At 49.5% G+C, this 19,964-nt stretch overlaps 1 protein-coding gene across 1 annotated transcript in view; it reads left to right on the forward strand.

Moving 5' to 3' along the window:
- Positions 1-19,964, forward strand: part of GALNT14 (polypeptide N-acetylgalactosaminyltransferase 14) — a 112,415-nt gene that overhangs the window by 69,587 nt on the left and 22,864 nt on the right. Inside the window, exons 4-9 of the mRNA XM_065058649.1 lie at positions 2,216-2,283; positions 4,787-4,852; positions 6,635-6,756; positions 13,519-13,606; positions 14,273-14,357; positions 15,736-15,839. Of these exons, the coding sequence (XP_064914721.1) occupies positions 2,216-2,283; positions 4,787-4,852; positions 6,635-6,756; positions 13,519-13,606; positions 14,273-14,357; positions 15,736-15,839 (533 nt within the window). The remainder of the gene's footprint in view (positions 1-2,215; positions 2,284-4,786; positions 4,853-6,634; positions 6,757-13,518; positions 13,607-14,272; positions 14,358-15,735; positions 15,840-19,964) is intronic.

Consider the following 19,964-nt stretch of genomic DNA (forward strand, 5'->3'; position numbering starts at 1 on the left):
GGGAGACTGGGGGGAGGTAGGCTTTGTATATTCGCGTTGCCTGCTGCCTCCCCCTCTCCTGCTGTCAGCAGGTTATTTATTTATTTTGTTGGCTCTTTTACAAGTCTGCTTCTTTCCTGCAGGTTTCACCAAGTTAGGTTTCCAGGCAATCAGCGCTTGTTAAATATTCCACTGAGCATGATATTGCTCTCCTGTCTCTCCGTACCGACGCTCAGCTGCGGTAGTTTGCTGAACTCAGCTCTCGCATATGGGGATTTTTTAAAAATAACAAACCTATTAATAATAATAATTAAAAAACACTTGACAGGTGGGAACAGCACATCTAAATTGCTCTGTGTGCCCCAGCGGGAGGAGGGGTGTTCAGCCACTTTTTCTACTACTTTGTGCAGACTGTGGGCGTTGATGAGGCAATCTTGTCTGACCCTGCTAGGTGCAAGCCTTGGCACTGCTGGGGTGGCCACAGCAGCTCCTGGCTGTTAGGCTTTTTTCTTCTTCCCACCCCAGCCTTAATGTGCAAAGCACCTGAAGTGGGGGGAAAATCATGGCTTTTGCCAAGATCCGCAAACTGGAGGAGGCTGGAATTGTGTTTCCAGGGAAAGGAGTTCTTGGAAGTGATTTTTAAGGAGTTCTGCAAGGGAGGTGCCAGCCTTACCCACTCTGGTCTGAGATCAACCCCCATTTTTTCAGGATTTCTGATGAAAACAAACCAAACTATGGAGGGAGGATCCATTTCAAGCATCTGCCTTAGGATGTCTTGTTCTCCTTCCAAAAAACTCCAGCCCCACTCTTTCTTCCTCTAGAGGGTTGTAACTTCAGCACCTGGCAGAGTGGGGGGACACCAGCAGGTCCCTGGCAATGGGCACAGACGCTCCCAGCCCTCCTGGGTGGGGTGGGCTTGTGGTTTTTCATCAAGAAGGTTTCATCAGAGAAATGCAGTCCTTTGGCTGAACGTGCTCAGGTATCTGAGGGTGAGGCTGTGAGACCCGTCTGGGTTCTGCCAGCTGGGCTGATGGCTCCCTGCCACCTCTGTCTCCATGGGATCTTGCCCTTCAGAGCCTCTTGCCTGGGGTCTGGGGCAGGGGTGTGGTTTCCAAAGGCTCCTGGGTTGGGAGAGGTGATGGGAAACCTGTTGATAAGGATCTGGAGGTATTAGGGGCTTGAAGGTCATTAGCCTGCAGGGTGCCTGCCCTCTTATGCCAGGGGGAGGTTTGAAGGTTTTCTCCAACCCCGACCAGAAGGCAGACTCAGGTGTGAAATTTGGGGACCCTTTAAATATTGTTGGAAGAAAAAAAAACATGCTCAGGATGAAGGCAAAGAAGTTTAAATGCTGGACAAGCCTGTACAACCCAACTGGCATTATCAAAGCGCACTTAGGAGATTCTTGGGATACCCTGGGGTTTCTGCTTCAAGAAGTCAGGCTTGACCCTTTGCCTGTGCAGGATTTTACACACGTGTAATTCTGCTGACCTCTGTGCCATGCAAGAAAGGGGAAAAACAGGTCTAGACTTTTAAATAATAATAATAAGAATAAAAAAAACCCCTCAGTGGCATAATTAAGGGAAGTTTGTAGCTTTCAGCCATGTTTCACAGCGTCTGTCCACCTGAAGGGAGCTGTGAACCACATCCTCCAGCCTCTCTCTTTCATTAAATAGGCGGGCTCCAACCCTGCTCTTATCCTCTCGGCAGTCTCTGAAACGCAGTCAGCTCACGGATAAAAACAGGAGTTGTCCTGCCGCAGCTGTGAGCTCTGTAAAGATGGGTTTGAGCTGGGTAATTTTCTCTGTGTTGGCCCTGCTGTTGGTGGACACCATATCATTAGCCCCAGGGGCGGTGGTGGGGTGACAGCAGCTTTGCTGTAAGCCCCATTAGGAAACTTGGTGCTTTGTGCACGTTGCTGAAAAGCCTGGTTCTCCTGGCTTTACGTGGTGCTCTGCTTTTGCTCATGAAGGTGGTAAAAGGTGAATCTCAGCTATTTCCTAGGAACACCAGGTGCTTGGCTCTTAGATCAGGCTACAGGCAGCTGATAGCTGGGCAGTGTAGGTTACCGGGGGTGGGGGGTGGTGGTTTCTGGCACTTATCTAGTATATCTTTTCTAGAAATCCAAGCCTGGTGTTCTGTGCTTTGGCAGGGACCAGTTCCTAGGCTTTTCCACCCTGTTTGCTGGGTTGTTGAGTCGGTCAAGCATTGTCATGCATTTTCTCTCTTCGTTCTTTAGCGTGCTGAACCGCACCCCAGTGCACCTCGTCCATGAAATCATACTAGTGGATGACTTCAGTGATGATCGTAAGTGACCCTTTCTATGTTAAAAGTGAGAGGCCAAACCAGAAAACAGTGAGAGACTGGGATTTACGCAGAGAAGGGGGAGAGTTTGTCAAAGTGGAAGGAGATTTAAAGCTCCATAGGTGTGGAGGGCAAGCCCTGCTGTGCCAGGTTTGCATTGCCATGTGGAGAGTTCAAATTTCAAATAATCAAGCCTCTTCTCATGACAATAATACAAGAAAAGCGCATGGCAAATCATTTTTATGCCTCGTAGACATGAATCTAGTTCTCACCTGGTTGTATCCCACTACAGCCATGGTGTGTTTGATCTGGCGTTCAGCTGCAGCCAGGAGCAATTCTGGTTTACACCACTGGAATTGCACAGGATAACGATAGCCTGACCATCTTGACATATGCATATTTTCTGCATACATTTATGTGGGTGGCCAGCAACTCTTGATTGATATTTTTCACCCTGTTTTTCATCCATGTAAGGAGGATTTCCTAGATGGGTGACCCATTTCTGAGATGCACCATAAATGGCATTGTGTGCCACAGACAGCCCACATCCTCCTGTCATTTTCTCCCAGTTAATAGTGTGACTCAAGTGAAATCAATAGGTGTGATCTGCAGCAGAAGCTGGTAGCTGAAGCCCCGGGGGCTAAAGACCTTGCCTGGTGAGATGGGCGAGTGGAAGATCCAGGTGCTGAGAGTAAGTGCTCAAAAAAACTGTCTCGGGCATAAAAAGGATGATAAAATACACCTAGGCTGAGTGGTCCTTGGCACTCTACATTTCAAGGAGCTGCAAAATGTAGCCATTAACTAGGAAACATGAAAACAAAACCAGAGAGGTTTTTTGTTGTTGTTGTTAAAAAAAAAAAAGTATCTATGCTTTGCTTTTGTATGTTATAAATAGGCACTGCCTCGGAGAGCATTAGGGACAGATTTCACTTGAGACTTACTTCTCGGCATTGACACCTCCCTGAGAAAGTGCTGAAGCCAGGGGAGTGCGTTGCAGTGATTACAGTGAGCTTTGGAGTGACTCCAGCACATGGGGGCACCAGGCTGGGCAAGTCTGGGGACAAGGAGAGCGTCTGTGACGGAGAAAAGAAGCAGGTGCAAGGACTGGAGCTGCCCTAGCATACAGCAGAGCAGGCTTTTGGAAGGGTAGAGGAAGTACGTGCTGGGTTTTAGCTAAATAGACAAAGCACTTGCCTTCCTGAAAGGAGAAGCATTTGTAGAAATGCAGCTCCCCTGTTGCAGTGTGCCCAGTGACATGAGCTGGGGAGAAGCAGCAGGGTGGGGTTTAAATTCATTCCAGGGCATCGGGGGGGTGGGGGGAGAAGTCCCTTTCCCATGTAACTTAGGGCAGCCCCTTGGCTGCTTGAAATCAGCACTTCTCAGCTGTCTTACATCTTCTTTCCTGTGATAGTCTGAGCCTGTTGGCATCTGTTCTGCATGCATTTACATAAAATGCGTGTATTTGTGTAACACGCTACACACAAAAATGGTCAATTTTTTCCCCACAATCCAACCCAGACAATTGATGCTTTTATTTCGTGCCCAGCTGCGTGATGTTTCTCACCTCTCTTCTCACTATTGCCAGCAAATTTCCATCATAGGTCCATAGCCAGCCCCTGCCACTTCGGCTCTCCTGGTGTGCGCAGAGCAACTAGGCTCTGTACCTGAGTTGTTTGGGGCGGGGGTACGGGGATGTTTCCTCTCTGCAAAGATTGCTGGAGTGGATGAAAGCACTCAGAGGTGTGCACAGGGATGGGGCACATGTGTGTGTGTCTATAATGCTAAGGAAGAAGAGGCAGAGAGGCATGAAAGGGCTGTGGAGGCCACAGCACAGGGAGACTGAGTGGGCTTGTGATGGGTGCACCTGACTGCAGACCCAGCTCTGGCATCCTCCACCTTGCTGGGAGAAATCCAGGTGAGGAGGGATGCTGGGGCTGCAGGCAGCACCAGGGCAAGGGCAATGGCAGCAGCAGCAGGTGGGCTTGCAGGAGGTCCCCAGCTCAGGTGCGGGTGGCTGTCGGGCCTCTCTACCCCATGGAGCTGCTGCCCAGGGCATGGGGAACCCTGAGCTGCTCCACGGGTCTCTCTTTGACCATCCCTTTCTCCTCACTGAGGACTCACAGACCACCTTGGGAAGCTCTGGCCCTGCCAGGCAGGCATGCATCAAACAACTGATGTGTTGCTTTGCAGCTACCAAAACCAGTCATTTGCATTAACCTGCAAAACGTCGGATTCTGACCCAAACCACAGCTCTTCTATGCTGACTGTATAATGCAATTCAGCTGTTCTCGGTGTAAATCCATGGGGTTTACACTAGTTTTATGAAAACTGCTGTTCTGCCGGTCCTGGGTGAGCTGAGAGGTGAGGCTGTTGTGCCCTAACAAGCCATCAGCCCCCCACGACAGGGTCCTCTCCCTGCTCCAAATTTCCTCTGGGACCTTTTTTGCTGCCAGAGCCACCACTTCAGGGCTGCCGGGTGACATGTCCTCCATTTGTGTTTCCCAAGCTGACGACTGCCGCTTGTTGGGCAAGCTCCCCAAGGTGAAGTGCTTGCGGAATGGACGGCGAGAAGGTAAGAGCTGCCTGCCCATGGCCCCAGTGGGAAACCCAGATTTTGAGAGGCATGAGAACAATGGAGCAGGGGGGGAACCTCAGTGGAGTGGATGATAAGAGAGGTCAGCAATTCCTGGGACTGGGGGGAGGGAACAGGATGACAACAACATACTGATAGAAGAAGACATGATAAAGAGCTGAGAGTCAAAATGAATTCCCCCTCTCTCACTGTAAAATATGGGACTATTAAGATATCCAATGAGGCTCAGCTGTAGCTTATTAGCCAGAAAATTAGAACAGGCAAAACAAAGCCCCAGGTCTTATTTTTAAAGATGTTTGCTCTAACGAAAGAGAGGAGATCTGTTCCTGCTGCTTCTCTGGGATTTTTTTTTTAATAATTAATTGTAATTGAAAGATTAAGAATGGCTATATGGAGGATGAATGTATGTCCTACTGGGGTGCTGCTGGCAACCTTTTGAGACATTTTTCAGCTCCCCATTGTCTGAATGGGTGTTTTCAAGTCCTGCTTTTCAGTATTAGGAAAACAAAGAACAAAGAAGTTTTTTCATGCTGAAAATTGAAGGTGTGAGTCTGGGTGTATGTTGGGTTAGAAAGATGGGGAAGCAGAGAGGGTTTGTCTGTGGAATTTCTCTGCAGAAGGTTTCAGCTCTGTGGGCCTGGTGTGAGAGTGGCATCATGCTCCCCATAGGTGCATGAGACATAGCTGCATTGGCAGGAGTGTAGGAGTGGACTCCATAGGTCTGCACCTCCTTTTCACCCTTCTTCCTTGTGTTATTGGGGTACATATATGCTTACTCCAGCACTGGATGGACCTGCAGGTATTGGTGCTCTGTAAAGCATTCAGGATTTGGGATGCCAGCCCAGAGAGCTTACCTCGCTTAGCAGGTCACTGAAGCTGTGTCCCTCAGGACCTGCCCAGATTTGGGGAGGGCTAGGGTGGATACAACAGAACATGCATTTCCACAAGGTCTTAGAAGTTGCAGGAGAGATATGGGGACATCCTGTGTTGCAGGAGGTGACCTTGGCAGTCGCTGGATTGTTCCGGTCTTTATTCTCCAGTCCCTCTCCCTCCTGCTCAGAGGCTGTTCTTTGACCCCTTTCCTCTAGGGAATTTTAATATGAAATTCAGTGACCTCCTTCTGCATGAACCAGAGGTGCCGCTGCTTCCGAAACCCTTATGTGCCTCTCTTTATCTGCCCCTGTCTCCTCCTGTATTACCACTGTTTCTTATTCATCAAGAAGCTCTGCTCCCCTTGAGCAACCTGCATGTCCTGTTTGCCAACAGACCGTCTCCTTTCTTACGTTAAAGTTCACCTGAGCATCAGATGCAGGCAGGAAGGGGTGTTGGAAAGCTGGTTTACTCCTGTCTAAATTGGAAATTCCCCACAGAAAACCCACCCTCGACTCCCCTGGCCCATTCCTTGCTGACTTTGGTCAATGTTAGATTTATTACCTGTAGGAGGCTATGGAAGCATTTTGAGTCCTGTTTTTCCTCAGAACGTGATAGCAGAAATAATTGCACAAATTAAGGATTGGCATAAATGCTATGAATTGTAAATTTAGGTGGACCCATTTGTTTGCTTTGGTGACCCTGGGAGATGGTTGGCATGCCTTGCAGCACTGGGAAGGAGACAAAGAACCTGAGCCATGTTTTATCCAAATGGGATTTTGATGGGTCAAAGCCCAAGGGACACCTTGAGTGCAGGAGATTGTGCTGGAGGAGCCCGGGGACATTGCCCAGCCATCTGGGTGGCAGCTGATATGGTGTGTCCCTGAACAGGTCTGATCCGGTCCCGAATCCGAGGGGCAGACGTGGCACAAGCAGGAGTCCTGACCTTCCTTGACAGTCACTGTGAGGTTAATAAGGACTGGCTGCTCCCTCTGCTGCAGAGGATCAAAGAGGTGAGTCCTCCTGAGAGACAAGGGCCACCCTCGGGAGATGCGTCGCTGATTTGCACCTCCTCTTCCCTCTCAAGAGGCATGACCACGCAACCGTAACCAACTGCATGCAGGCAATCCCAGTAAAAAAATGATGAGGTTTTGGGCTGCAAAGCGGTGTTTTCTGGTCTATCTCCACCCAACAGGCAGGTGGGGTTGTCTTCGTGGCTGGGAGAGCATGTGGGTTGGTGGGATGAGGTGCGTCCTGGGGCAGTGAGGCTCTAACCACCAAGCACAGATTGAGTGGTGAAAGGGGAATAGGTGGGCAGTGCTCCAGCAGAGTTTTTAATTAGGCTCATGTGAAATGTTCAGTGCTGATGATTTGAGGGAGTGACGGCTCCTTGAATAGGGGCCGAATTTAATTTCACACAAATTAAGCGCTAATAAATTGATTTAATAGGATTTAAATTCTGCTGATTTTGGAGCAGACAATGACATTCGACTTTTGCAGGCAGCGACTCTCTCCTGAGACAAGTGCACAGAGGCTCTTGGCACCTCGTCACTCGAGTCGAAGTAGCTCTGTGCTGGTGACCCGCTGCCATGGTGCAGGGGATGAAGCCTTCAGCTCAGTCGTGGATGCATAGTCCTTTCCCTTCACTGTGCCTTGTTCCCTGATCCTTGCTATGCCTCTGATTGCTAGTATTTCATAGAATCAATTAGGCTGGAAAGGACCTTTAAAATCATTGAATCCAACTGTTAACCTAGCACTGCCAAATCCATTACGAAACCTTGTCCCTAAGCACCACATCTACATATCTTTTAAACACCTCCTGGGATGGTGACTTAACCACTGCCCTGGGCAGCCTGTTCCAATGCCTGACAACCTTTTTCAGGAAGACATTCTTCCTAGTATCCAATCTAAACATCCAGTGGCACAAGTTGAGGCTGTTTCCTCTTGTCCTGTCACTTGCTACTTGGGAGAAGAGCCCAACACCCTCCATGCTACAACCTCCTTTCAGGTAGCTGCAGACAGCGATAAGGTCTCCCCTCAGCCTCCTTTTCTCCAGGCTGAACAGCCCCAGTTCCCTCAGCCGCTCCTCATCAGACTTGTGCTCCAGACCCCTCACCAGCTTCGTTGCCCTTCTCTGAACTCTCTCCAGCACCTCAATGTCTTTCCTGTAGTGAGGGGCCCAAAACTGAACACAGGATTCAAGGTGGGGCCTCATCAGTGCCAAGTGCAGGGGCATGATCACTTCTCTAGTCCTGCTGGCCACACTATTTCTTATTACTCAGTAGTTTTAAAACTACTTAATTATGTTGAAATAGGGGCAGCTGAGGAGCAAGGGGAAGCTAAGGTGGTGGGTTATGGAGAAAGCAGCTCAGCTGGTATTCATGGTGCCCCTTTGTATCACAGTATGTTTGGGATTGGAAGGGACCTCAAAAGATCATCTAGTCCAATCCCCCTGCTGGAGCAGGAACACCTAGGTGAGGTCGCACAGGAACATGTCCAGGCGGGTTTTGAATGTCTCCAGGGAAGGAGACTCCACAACCTCCCTGGGCAGCCTGTTCCAGTGCTCTGTCACCCTTACTGAGAAGAAGTTTTTTCTCAAATTTAAGCGGAACCTCTTGTGTTCCAGCTTGATCCCATTACCCCTTGTCCTATCATTGTTTGCCACCGAGAAGAGCCTGGCTCCATCCTCATGGCACTCACACTTTATATATTTATAAACATTAATGAGGTCCCCCCTTAGTCTCCTCTTCTCCAAACTAAAGAGACCCAGCTCCCTCAGCCTTTCTTCATAAGGGAGGTGCTCCACTCCCTTAATCATCTTCGTTGCCCTACGCTGGACCCTCTCCAGCAGTTCCCTGTCCTTCTGGAACTGAGGGGCCCAGAACTGGACACAATATTCCAGATGTGGTCTCACCAGGGCGGAGTAGAGGGGAAGGAGGACCTCTCTTGATCTACTAGCCACCCCCCTTCTAATACACCCCAGGATGCCATTGGCCTTCCTGGCCACAAGGGCACAGTGCTGGCTCATGGTCATCCTGTTGTCCACCAGGACCCCCAGGTCCCTTTCCCCTACACTGCTCTCTAATATGTAATTTCCCAACCTATACTGGAACCTGGGGTTGTTCCTGCCCAGATGCAGGACTCTACACTTTCCCTTGTTAAATTTCATTAGGTTATTCCCCGCCCAACTCTCCAGCCTGTCCAGGTCTCTGGATGGCAGCACAGCCTTCTGGCGTGTCAGCCACTCCTCCCAGCTTAGTGTCATCAGCAAACTTGCTGATAGTACACTCTATTCCCTCGTCTAAATCGTTAATGAATATATTGAATAATATTGGCCCCAGTACTGACCCCTGAGGCACTCCACTAGATACTGGCCTCCAACTTAGACTCCGCACCATTGACTACCACTCTCTGGCTTCACTCCTTAAGCCAGTTTGCAACCCACCTCACTACTCTATTGTCTAGACCACACCTCCTCAACTTAGCTGTGAGGATGCTGTGGGAGACTGTGTCAAAGGCTTTACTGAAGTCAAGGTAGACCACATCCACCGCTCTGCCATCATCCATCCACCTTGTTACATTCTCATAAAAGGCTATGAGGTTGGTCAAGCATGACTTACCCTTGGTAAAGCCATGCTGACTGCCCCTAATAACCCTCTTATCCTTGATATGCCTTGAGATGGCACCAAGGATAAGCTGTTCCATTACTTTCCCAGGGACAGAGGTAAGGCTGACCGGTCTATAATTACCCGGGTCCTCCTTCTTGCCCTTTTTGAAGACTGGAGTGACATTTGCTTTCCTCCAATCCTTGGGCACCTCCCCCGTTTCCCAAGACTTGGCAAAGATGATGGAGAGCGGTCCAGCAATGACTTCAGCCAGCTCCCTCAGCACCCGCAGATGTCCAAGACATCCTGCTTTTCACAGCTCCAGAGGAGACAGCTGTGCTGGCTGGAATGAGTGTCACCTGTGCACAGCAGGGATGTGACAGGGGAAGGGGATCACAGCACTGGGACAGGTCCCTCTGCAGTGGGCGAGGACAGTTGATGCTGCAGGCACTCATAGAGCAGCCAGTGCTGGAGAGGTCCCAACCTTGTTTTGCAGGCTGGGCCACAGTGCTGCTGATAAATGTTGATAAAATGAAAAATTATTGATCGCAGTTCCGGTGGAATTATGAGAACACGTGCTATGAAACCCTACTCGAGCCTTGTAGCTGGCCTGCTCCAGAGTGGAATTCACCACTAAATTTGACTGCATCAGTTGTTTCTTTGAGCTTTTTTAAGGCAGGCGTTCCTTGCTCTCTGCTGTAACCTTGCTGCAGTTCAGTGGGGAATATCCAGAGCAATTGCTCCTTTCCCAGGCAGAGCTTTTGGTGTGTTTAGGCAGGAGAAGGGCAGTGGTGGCGGCAGAAGGGGGCAGACAGAGCTGCTTTCCTGCACAGCGCTGGGGCTGTGCCCCACAGCTGGCATCCATGGGGTAGGTGAAGGTGGATGCCACATGTGGCATCACCACAGGAGTTTCAGTGCACTGTGGTCTGAATATAGCACCACATGCAAACGTCACCTCTGTTAACTTCTTTTAATTTGCTCTTCTGGGTTAAATCTTTCTCCTCCTGGAAGTAAGGCAGTTGGTAAGCTTGTGCTGCTGCTCATGCCAGACTTCCTTGCTCAAGGAAGAAATTTTTTACAATGAGGGTGTTTTACAATGGAACAGATTGCCCAGAGAGGTGGTAGATGCCCCATCCCTGGAGACATTCAAGGCCAGGCTGGACAGGGCTCTGAGCAACCTAATCTGGTTGAAGACGTCCCTGCTTATTGCAGGGAGGTTGGACTAGATGAGCTTTGAAGGTTCCTTCCCACCTAAGCTGTTCTGTGATTCTATGATCCTGCCCAGTGCCTTGCAGCCCAGCTGAAGGCAGCAAGGGAGACCTACTATGAAGAGTGTTGAGGGGCTTGCAAAGCAAGTGGCGTCCTGCTTCCCTGCTTTTTCAGCTGCTCACAAAAGCTGCAGGATAAGGGCAGAGAGCCGTCGATTTCCTTCTTCCCATGCCCACTGTACCCATCCTTTCCATCAGGGTTAAAATATTGATCAATGAAGTGTATGAAATGTTACTGCTGCCACCTTCAGGCTGTGCTAAAGAGATGGCTTCCCTGTCTGACCGCTGCGGTGAGGATTAGCCACCCACCGTGTTACTCCTAGGAACAGTCTGCTTTGAGCTGATCTGATTTCAGTTTCAAGCAGAGGAGCAGTGAGTGCCTCAAAGTACATCTGGCATGTTTGCCACCACCAGCCACCCCATGCGTCACTGCTCTTTTATTTTCTCAGCCAGAGAAGCTATTCCTCAAGTTTTCTGTGGTGGGAAACACCAGAGACCAGGTGTGCCACCATGCACCCGCGTGAAGGTGCCCCTCAAGCTACACATCAAACTTTCCCAGTAGCTGATGGTGTCTCCTCCAAGGCCAATGCTCACTTATGGGTGTGGACAGCACGTACCCAGCATATGGATTTAGAAACATGCAGGACTAGAATGTCTAAGAGCAAGTGATGAGGTGTAGGGGGAAGAGAGGAGGTCCAGGGGGCCTTGGACCAGTGCCTGGGAGGGTGCATGTCCCAGGGAGCAGCAGCGATGGTGGGTGTTTTGTACCAGCATATTTGCAGGTGTACGACTGTGAGCGCATGGGCTCTTGTTTTTAGTTACTGAACAAGTATCTCTAAAGCCCTTAACTGTACATTTCAACTGAATAATTTTTATAAAAATGCAATTATCCAGCCCAAGGTGTTTTTACAGTATGACTCAATGAGCTCACCCTAAAATTGGATTTGAAAATGGCACTGGGATGAAGCAGTGGATGGTGACCCCCCATTTCCAGCTCAAGAACCACCCCCAGTTTGGTGCTCTCCTGGGGCAGAGAGAGGCAGATGAGGGGCAGCTTGGCCCTCTTGCCTTTTGTATTGCTGGTGTGGGGCCAGGGGATCAACCGTGGCCATTTTTGTTGACCATTACTAGGTCATGATGTAGAGGTTGGGAGACAAGCTGGAGTCAAGGTCCTTTTCCAAGGTTGAAATGTATCTGTTGTCTGTAGGACTGTTTCAGAGTTTCTTCCTATTGATTTAGTTCCATAATTTGGCTCGTTTGAGAAGTTCATTGGAGAAATGCATTCTCAGGTTTTTGAGGATTTCATTGTTTGAAACTGAAGATTTGGGTGTTGTTGAGATTAACATGCCCTGGCATGAGTGGATATAAATTAACCCCAGAAATGTGAAGCTGCCTATTATGAGATCTGGTACTCAACCCAGAATAAATCATAGCAACAACGCTGTGCTCTTGAGCATGCCATGTTTTTCTTTTGAGGGTCAGAGAGACCTTTGTGAAAGCTGAGTAAGTGTAAATGTTCCAAGGACATGGCAGGGAGAAGGTTGTGCTGCTGAAGGCTAGCATTTTGTAGTAATGCACTCAGCCAAAATGCTAAAGGGTTTTTTCTTGCAAGTTGTGTCATGCAATGAGTAGGAGTGGAATCGAAATTGGGGATGAGTGTCAGCTAGTTAGAAGTGCTCACCAGTAAGATGATGAGGGGCAAGTTTTAAATGATTAGATGCGGTCCTTTCCCTGCAGTGTTTGGCATGCAAAGCAGATGTGTTGCTTAAAACCTTTCCCCTACCCTCAGGATACTAAAGGATGCTTGTGTACACCATGCTGTGGCAGCTTTAGAAGAACTATGATGGGTTTGAAAGGCTCATCATGCTCAGATCTGACTTGAGTTTGTGTGGTAAGTAGGTACAGCAGATCTTGACCTTTTGGTGGGATGTCTGAGTTGCAGAAAGCCATGTTAAGTCTCCTGACTTGACATTGTTATGGAGATATCAAGTATTTGTCATGCTCATTTGGAAAAGCCCAGCTCTAGTTCAGCTCCCAGCTCCCAGGCTCTTTTCTGAGCGAGAGAGCAAGTCGGTGTGTGCTCAGATGCTTTCCTTTGCATGGCTGTGAAAAACAATTTGATCTGGCAAGAGTAAAAGCTTGAAGTTTGAGCTATAATTGGAGTTTGGGATTTTTGAAAAGCAAAAAGGAGATAAGAGACCAGTCAAAGCTGTCAGAGTCTCTTCCTCCTGTAGATATTTTTGTTCATAACTGTTTGTATAATCTCTTTGCCCATAAGAAGATGTTAATTAAACCACCACCAACTATTTAAAATAATTCAGGTCTTTTTTTTTTTTTTTAACCCTTTCACACCTTTGGCAAAACTCTGGCTGTATCCCTGTAGTTTGCACATTTAAAAACCAGCTGTATTTAAGCTGCTTGATTGCCTGTGTTTTTCCTCTGTCATACCCTGACTTCTGAAATCCGGTAAAAAGTATTTAAGGGAGGTGAAAGGTGAATACAGCGGTCCATTTGCAAAAGGCAGATGGAACTTTGCATCTAGATGAGCTGGATGCTGAGTGCACACAAAGCCTGTGGAGGGAGAGGCTGCGGGTGAAGGCAAAGCTGGAGAGGGATGCTGTTTCAGCAGCCCAGCAGCACACCATCCTCTTTCCCAGCAGAGAGCGTGTCTGTGTTCCCAGGCTCCCAGCAGTTCCTCTGCCACTTGGTGCTGCTGCCATTAATTCCATGGTTGAAGTGATGTGATGGCTGAGGAAGAGGCAATGATGGACACTTGTCCCTGACAAACCTGAATGACACCAAGATTTCCAGCCACCTGATGTCTCTGGGAGTTTAGAGCATCCCTTGACCAATTTGAGTGGTGTGATCTGAAATCATGGGTTGTTTCGCTTCTGCTTTCCAGGATCCCACACGAGTGGTCAGCCCTGTTATTGACATCATCAACTTGGACACTTTTGCCTATGTGGCAGCTTCCTCGGACCTCAGAGGAGGTAAGTCCAAGCTGTGGGCATGTCCCATGGGTGTCTGTCTTGTGGTGTGAACATGCACTGGCCTGGGGAGCTGGTGGCTCTGCACCACACTGCTGGCTCCCACTGTCTTGCAAAAAGCGCATTAGCACTGTTCAGTGCTCCCTGCTGGCTATTTACAGGCTATTTTAGAGACAGGTAAGTGTGGCGTGAGGAATGGTGTTTGCTGCAGTGGGTAAGGCGGTCAAGCAAGAAAGAAGGGTCATGTCAAAGCCACCCTTGGCAGCTCTGAAAGTCGAGCTGCCAGTAAAAAGAGATGGGGGATGTCTAGGCAGCAAATGGAGGATGCAACTGTAGTGCTTATTAGTATGTCTGCGCTATTTGTAGCACAGAGCATCCATCAGAGCGTGTATCTGTGTGCACAAGGGGACGAAGTAAGGTTTCATCAGCAGATTGAATTCTGACTTTTCCTGCCTTTAGAGTGCTTGTAATGCAATGAGTTGGGTTTTTGTTTGTGTGCAGTAGTAAAATACATTAGTTGTTGGACTCTTCTCTCAAGAGCTGCAACTCCATGGCTTGAATCATCTGAAAGTGGGAAATATACTCCATCAAACACAGCTTCTGCGGCCTGCATTACCTCCTAATCCATACCCTTTCTAATTTCCTCATGGTCTTCTACTTTGGTTTTAGGTTTTGACTGGAGTCTGCATTTCAAATGGGAGCAGCTTTCCCCAGAGCAGAAAGCCAAACGACTTGATCCCACCGAACCCATCAAGTAAGTCAAGAGGGGAAAGGAGGCACCTGAGAAACGTGGGGCAGGACAGGCATCTCATCTGACTTCATGTGTGCCACCATGCACCACAGCAGTGTGATATTCCTTCCAGGACAGCTCTGAACTTCTTATACCTGTAGCAAGCTCCTGGCTAGCTTGGGTTTAGCAGTACAACTTCACTTCCCAACACTGAAACCTGAGGTTGCTACAAAGGTAGAAAGGGTGTATTTATGGTTGTTCGTGTTTTGGTAGTGCTAAGGAGGCTGAATATGGGAAAAAGCCCAGTGCTCTAGACTCCTGCTTCTCTCAGCTCAGCTGTCACTTAAAAATAAGTCAGTGTCCTCAGCCCACTTGATAAAAATGTGGTGTCTTTCCAGATCAGTGCTGCTCTTCTGGACCTTGCTGAAGGCACCTCAGAAATTCAGGATGTGCAGGAGAGGGAGCAAAACTGAACGAGAGAGATGCCATCTGTCCTCATGCAGCAGGATGGAGGGAGTCCCTCCTTCTGCTGAAAATCTCTCCTGGCAGCAAGCCGAGTGCTGGTGTCTGCATCCCCAGCCGTGAAGCACTGGGGTGTGCGACGTGGAGGAGACCAAGTGTTGGGGGAAGCTCAGGGCCTGGGAAAGCTTGCTGCTTCTCCCTGGGATGCTGGTGTTAAGAGGAGCTCTTGCTGGCTTCCTGAGGGGCACGTTCCTGGTCATCCTGCCATGTAGGTCACTGAGCAGACTTGCCCAGAGCAGCAGTCACCCCAGCTCCTCCCCAGCCCACAGTGAGGCATCCACACTGTCTGCGACTGAATGGAGATGGGAATTGTGCCAGCAAATGGCGAGTCTCCTTGAGCTGTCTTCTGGGTCTGCCTGCCCCTCCTCCATGGACCTTCTCTGTGCGGTTTTCTTAGCTAATCCAAAGAATAAAAAAATAACCCTGTTTTGAAATAAAGATCACGCAGCTTGTGATGGCTTTTAAAATGCCGTTCTGAATTGGCTCTGCTTTCCCCTCCCCAGTGGAATAGTGCTCTTAATAGGCTGGCTCCAGGCAAAAAGCCCGTCTGAGTGAATAACCCCCCGAGCGCTAAGTGCATTTTTGATGTTGAAGCCTACAATCAGGGCTGTGAACTTTGGGCTTGTAGGAGTTGTGCTGACAGGTACATTAGCCAGTCATTAAGTGGCAGGCATTTTATGACTGACAGCAAAATACCAAGGCAGCTGAAAGAAAGACTGAGATGCTTTTTGATGTGTGTTGTCTTTGTTTGGTAAGAAAGAGATACATAGGTAATGTCCTGACGATGGAAGAGGAAGCAAAAGGAAGGGCTGCTTCTGTGCATCCAGGTGCTGCAACAATGTTTGAGAGTGTGTCCTTCCTTCCCTTACCCATTCTGCAGGACTCCCATCATTGCTGGTGGGCTGTTCGTGATAGACAAAGCCTGGTTCAACCACCTGGGGAAGTACGACAGTGCCATGGACATCTGGGGCGGGGAGAACTTTGGTGAGTCTCTCTTCTTCCTCCTGCGCCTTGCTGTGTTGGCTTCTTTTCCTGAGTTATGCCAGATGTTAAGCTCATTTTGGACTTTGCTTTGAATGCTCTTCGTGGTTTCCCTCACATTGATAGGTTGCGGTCTCAAGGACCATAATAAGGAATAGAAGGAATCCAGTACCCGTGAATGATGGGAAGTGAGCAATTGTGTGTACTTGGGACTCCCGGCCTTCCATGCCACGTTTGATTGCTATAGGTAGATACCCTAAACTACAGAGTTTTCAGCTTTGGTGTTACCAGTGAATGAAAGAACACCACAGACACCTTGCAACTCCTTTCTGATCTTATTTACTCATTAATAAAGCAAAGGCATGCCTTATTCTGTTGCCTGATGACAGCATTTTGGAGCTATGTAATCAGGAATCAGTGCCTCCTTGAATCTGCAGAGTGCCTGAAACAGTAGCTCCATCAGCATGCTGCAAGCAGGTCACAAAGTAACATGGCTGCTTATCCATTCCTGTATCTCCAGGTGGCTTAGCACTGCCAGGCTCTCCTTGGCGCTATCATTTGAGGCTAGACATGAGGAAGAAATGTTTTACAATGAAGGTGGTGAAACCCTGGCCCAGGTTGCCCAGAGAGGTGGTAGATGCCCCATCCCTGGAGACATTCCAGGCCAGGCTGGATGGGGCTCTGAGCAACCTGATCTAGTTGAAGAAGTCCCTGCTCATTGCAAGGGGTTGGGCTAGATGATCTTTGAAGGTCCTTTCCAACCCAAACTATTCTATGATTCTATTATTTTTCCTGCACAAAAAAAAAAAAAAGGTTAAGAGCTGACCTAAATTCAGTCACATCTGTCCATTATCACGGGGCAAGAGAAATTAAGAAATATGCCTGCAGACTTCAGAGGGCACATGAAAGAGGTAACAGCCTCTGTGTCCCATGTTGCCCATGTCAAGTGAAGCTGAATCAGGCTGGGCTGGTTTCTCTTTGAAGCCAAAGCGATGTTGCAGATCAGAGCAGCAGACTGTATCTGTGAAAGCAGGAAGAGGCACTTGATGTCAGGGAGACAGAATAGAACCTGGCTTTAACAGCTCACACCTCTGGGGAGTATGGCTAGCAAGGAAGGAAGGATCTTGTGTCTTAATGCATAGAGGGATGCTGTCAGTCATCCAAGGGAGCAGATGCTGCCGCCTTGCAGCAGCCCATCTCCTGCTTGGCACTGTTGTTTCCTTCACATGCCTCATTCCTCTAGCATATTTTATTTATTTATATCTTGTTATGCAGTAGGATCTCTCGCCTTCGTGCTTTCTCTCTGTGGGTGGGTGTCTTGCCACTGCTCTGACTCAAAGCATCTGCTCATCTGAGTGAAGTGATTCTGAGAAAAACTTGGAGGGAGCAGCAGCCCTCCCTCCCATCTTCCCTGCTGGATCAATGGCCCAAAGAAAGCATTCAAGAAGAGAACTAGACAGGAGGAGAGGGACTGCTGCTGTCTGTCTCTGGTCGTCACTCTTCTCTGACAGCAGCCCGCCTGAGCTGCTCCTGGGAGATCAACAGTGACAATGCAGCCAGCCCTCCAGGGAGGCTCCATCCTGGCAGCTTGTCCAATGCCCTACAACAGCAGGCATTGTGCTCCTCATGTGTGATTTATGGCCCATGCAATTATAGAATGGTTTGGGTTGGAAGGGACCTTCAAAGCTCATCTAGTCCAACCCCCTGCCATGAGCAGGGACATCTTCAACTAGATCAGGTTGCTCAGAGCCCCGTCCAGCCTGGCCTGGAATGTCTCCAGGGATGGGGCATCTACCACCTCTCTGGGCAACCTGGGCCAGTGTTTCACCGCCCTCATTGTAAAACATTTCTTCCTCATGTCTAGCCTGAATCACTTGTCCTTTAGTTTAAAACCATCACCCTTTGTACTTTCACAACAGACCCTGCTAAAAAGTCTGTCCCCATCTTTCTTACAAGCCCCTTTTAAGCACTGAAAGGCCACAATGTGGTCTCCCCGGAGCCTTCTCTTCTCCAGGCTGAACAGCCCCAGCTCCCTCAGCCTGTCCTCACAGCAGAGCTGTTCCAGCCCTCTGATCACTTCTGTGGTTCCTCTGGCCCCTCTCCAACAGGTCCATGTCTTTCCTGTGCTGAGGGCTCCAGAGCTGGACACAGGACTCCAGGTGGGGTCTCACCAGAGCAGAGGGGCAGAACCATCTCCCTCAGCCTGCTGGCCATGCTCCTTTTGGTGAATGAAGGCCAAGATGCCATTTGGAGTGTAAGGCTTCCCTTACTGGTGTGGTGCCCTGGGAGTCCTGTCCCAACCAAATGTGTGCTGGCTGTGCTGTGGGATATAACGCTGCCTTGGGGCAACAGCATGGCAAAGGGAACTGGGCAGGTTAACACTGCAACAAAAAAGTGCAGGTCTGTGTAGCAGCAGGGCATGTCCCATCTTTCCCATTGTCCTGAGAGCAGAAACATGCCCGGCTCAAAGCTGTGTCTCCTGCAGACAGCAGTCAAGGACAGCGTGTCCCACCACTCCTTTGCACACAGGCAAGGGCAGCTGTGACCCTGCTGGCCCTGATCACTTCTGGCCAGGTGACAGAGGGCAGGAGCTGACTGACCGGCTCCTCATTTTGGGCACTTGCAGTGAACTGTGTTTTTTCTGGTAGCTGAGTCCTGAGAGCATGCAGGACTCTGGTCCTGGGAAGCAGTCACTGCTGCCTTTAATGTTATTGACTGGGCAGCCAGAGGGGGCTGGAGGCTTCAGGCAAAACAAAAACTAGTGTGTTTGGATTAGAAGAAGGACATTGTGGGTGTTTTACTTCTTAAATTTACTTAATCCCCTGTAGGTGAATTGATGAGTAACGGCAGAAGGACTTGCAGGCCAGCAAGAAGGGTTTAAGTTATTTTGCCAAGCTAAGGCCAAGTCCAGTGCACCCCAACACATACTGCTTGAGTCTCTCCTAGGGGTCACTCGGAGGGGCCACCCACCCTGCAGACATTCCTCACAGGTCAGGTGAAATGCGTGGCTGGATCTTGCTCCTCTGAGCTGGCCCCGTGCAGTGCCTTCACTGGTGCCTCAGTTTACCTCTTCTCAAGGCATTTAGCTCTTGGCTGCCTGCCTGGAGACCTTGTTTGTTAGGTGCCACAGATGGCTCCATGGGTTATCCCTGCCTGCCAAAACCTGTGCTTTAATTGCTTCTGCTGGGACTGAAGCAGGGTCTGCAGAGTGCAAAGAGTCTGAAGCACAGAGCTCAGACTCCTCACCATCTCCTGCCTCCCCAGCACTGTGTTCTCATTCCAGTTTGAGAGATCACCTCAGCTCACCTCTTCATTAGGCTTTAAATTAAGAGCAGGTGAGGACTGAACAGTCTTTCCCTTGTGGTGCTTCAGGGAGCTGCTCTTCTCCCAGACTGACCAGAGGGACCAGAGGAGGGGAAGGCATGATGCAGCAGCCACGTTGTGGTTCACAGCTGCTCGGCTGATTGTCCCCCTTGATCGGGCACCTTTCTGACATACACAGCAGTGCTGGTGGTGTGGCCAGCGCTGGGACACTCAGGCAAATGAGAGCAACAGCCACATGGGAGGAGAACTGAGCACAGCAGCTTGGAGCAGCCGCATCTCGCTGTAATCTCATTTCCCCACAGCTGTGAATTAAGGTTGCTCCCAATATAGCACCAGGACAAGGCACAAGGGCACGTTTTATTGGCCTGTTAATACCCTGCGCCGGCGAAAGTGGTGAAGCTCCAGCTGCTGTTGCAACTCTTGCCTGTAAACACAGCAGTGAAGGGAAGGGGAGGGGAATTCTGGAAAAAAAAACCAAACAACTTTTCCCTGCTGTGCTTTCCCATGCCAGCCTTTGCTGGCCTCTGCTGCCAGGGGCAGCTGTTGGGGATGGGCTCAAGCCTTGAATTTTGGACCTGGGCATCAAGGCGTGAGTGCTTTGTGGCTGTGCCAGCCTCCTGCTTCCATCAGCTCAGAGCAGGCAGGTGTGCTGGGAGCAGGGGCGGGAGTGATATGAAGGTGCTCCCACCTGTTCAGTGATGTGCACCTCGTGGCTGAGCCATGTGTGCCAAGAGTAGATGACTCTGAAGGTCCAGGCTCCAATCCTCCTTTGCTCCTTGAAGCTGTGAGTTGTTTTTGGAGGGA

This window comes from Columba livia, chromosome 3 (assembly GCF_036013475.1).
Source record: "Columba livia isolate bColLiv1 breed racing homer chromosome 3, bColLiv1.pat.W.v2, whole genome shotgun sequence".
NCBI classification, from domain to species: domain Eukaryota; kingdom Metazoa; phylum Chordata; class Aves; order Columbiformes; family Columbidae; genus Columba; species Columba livia.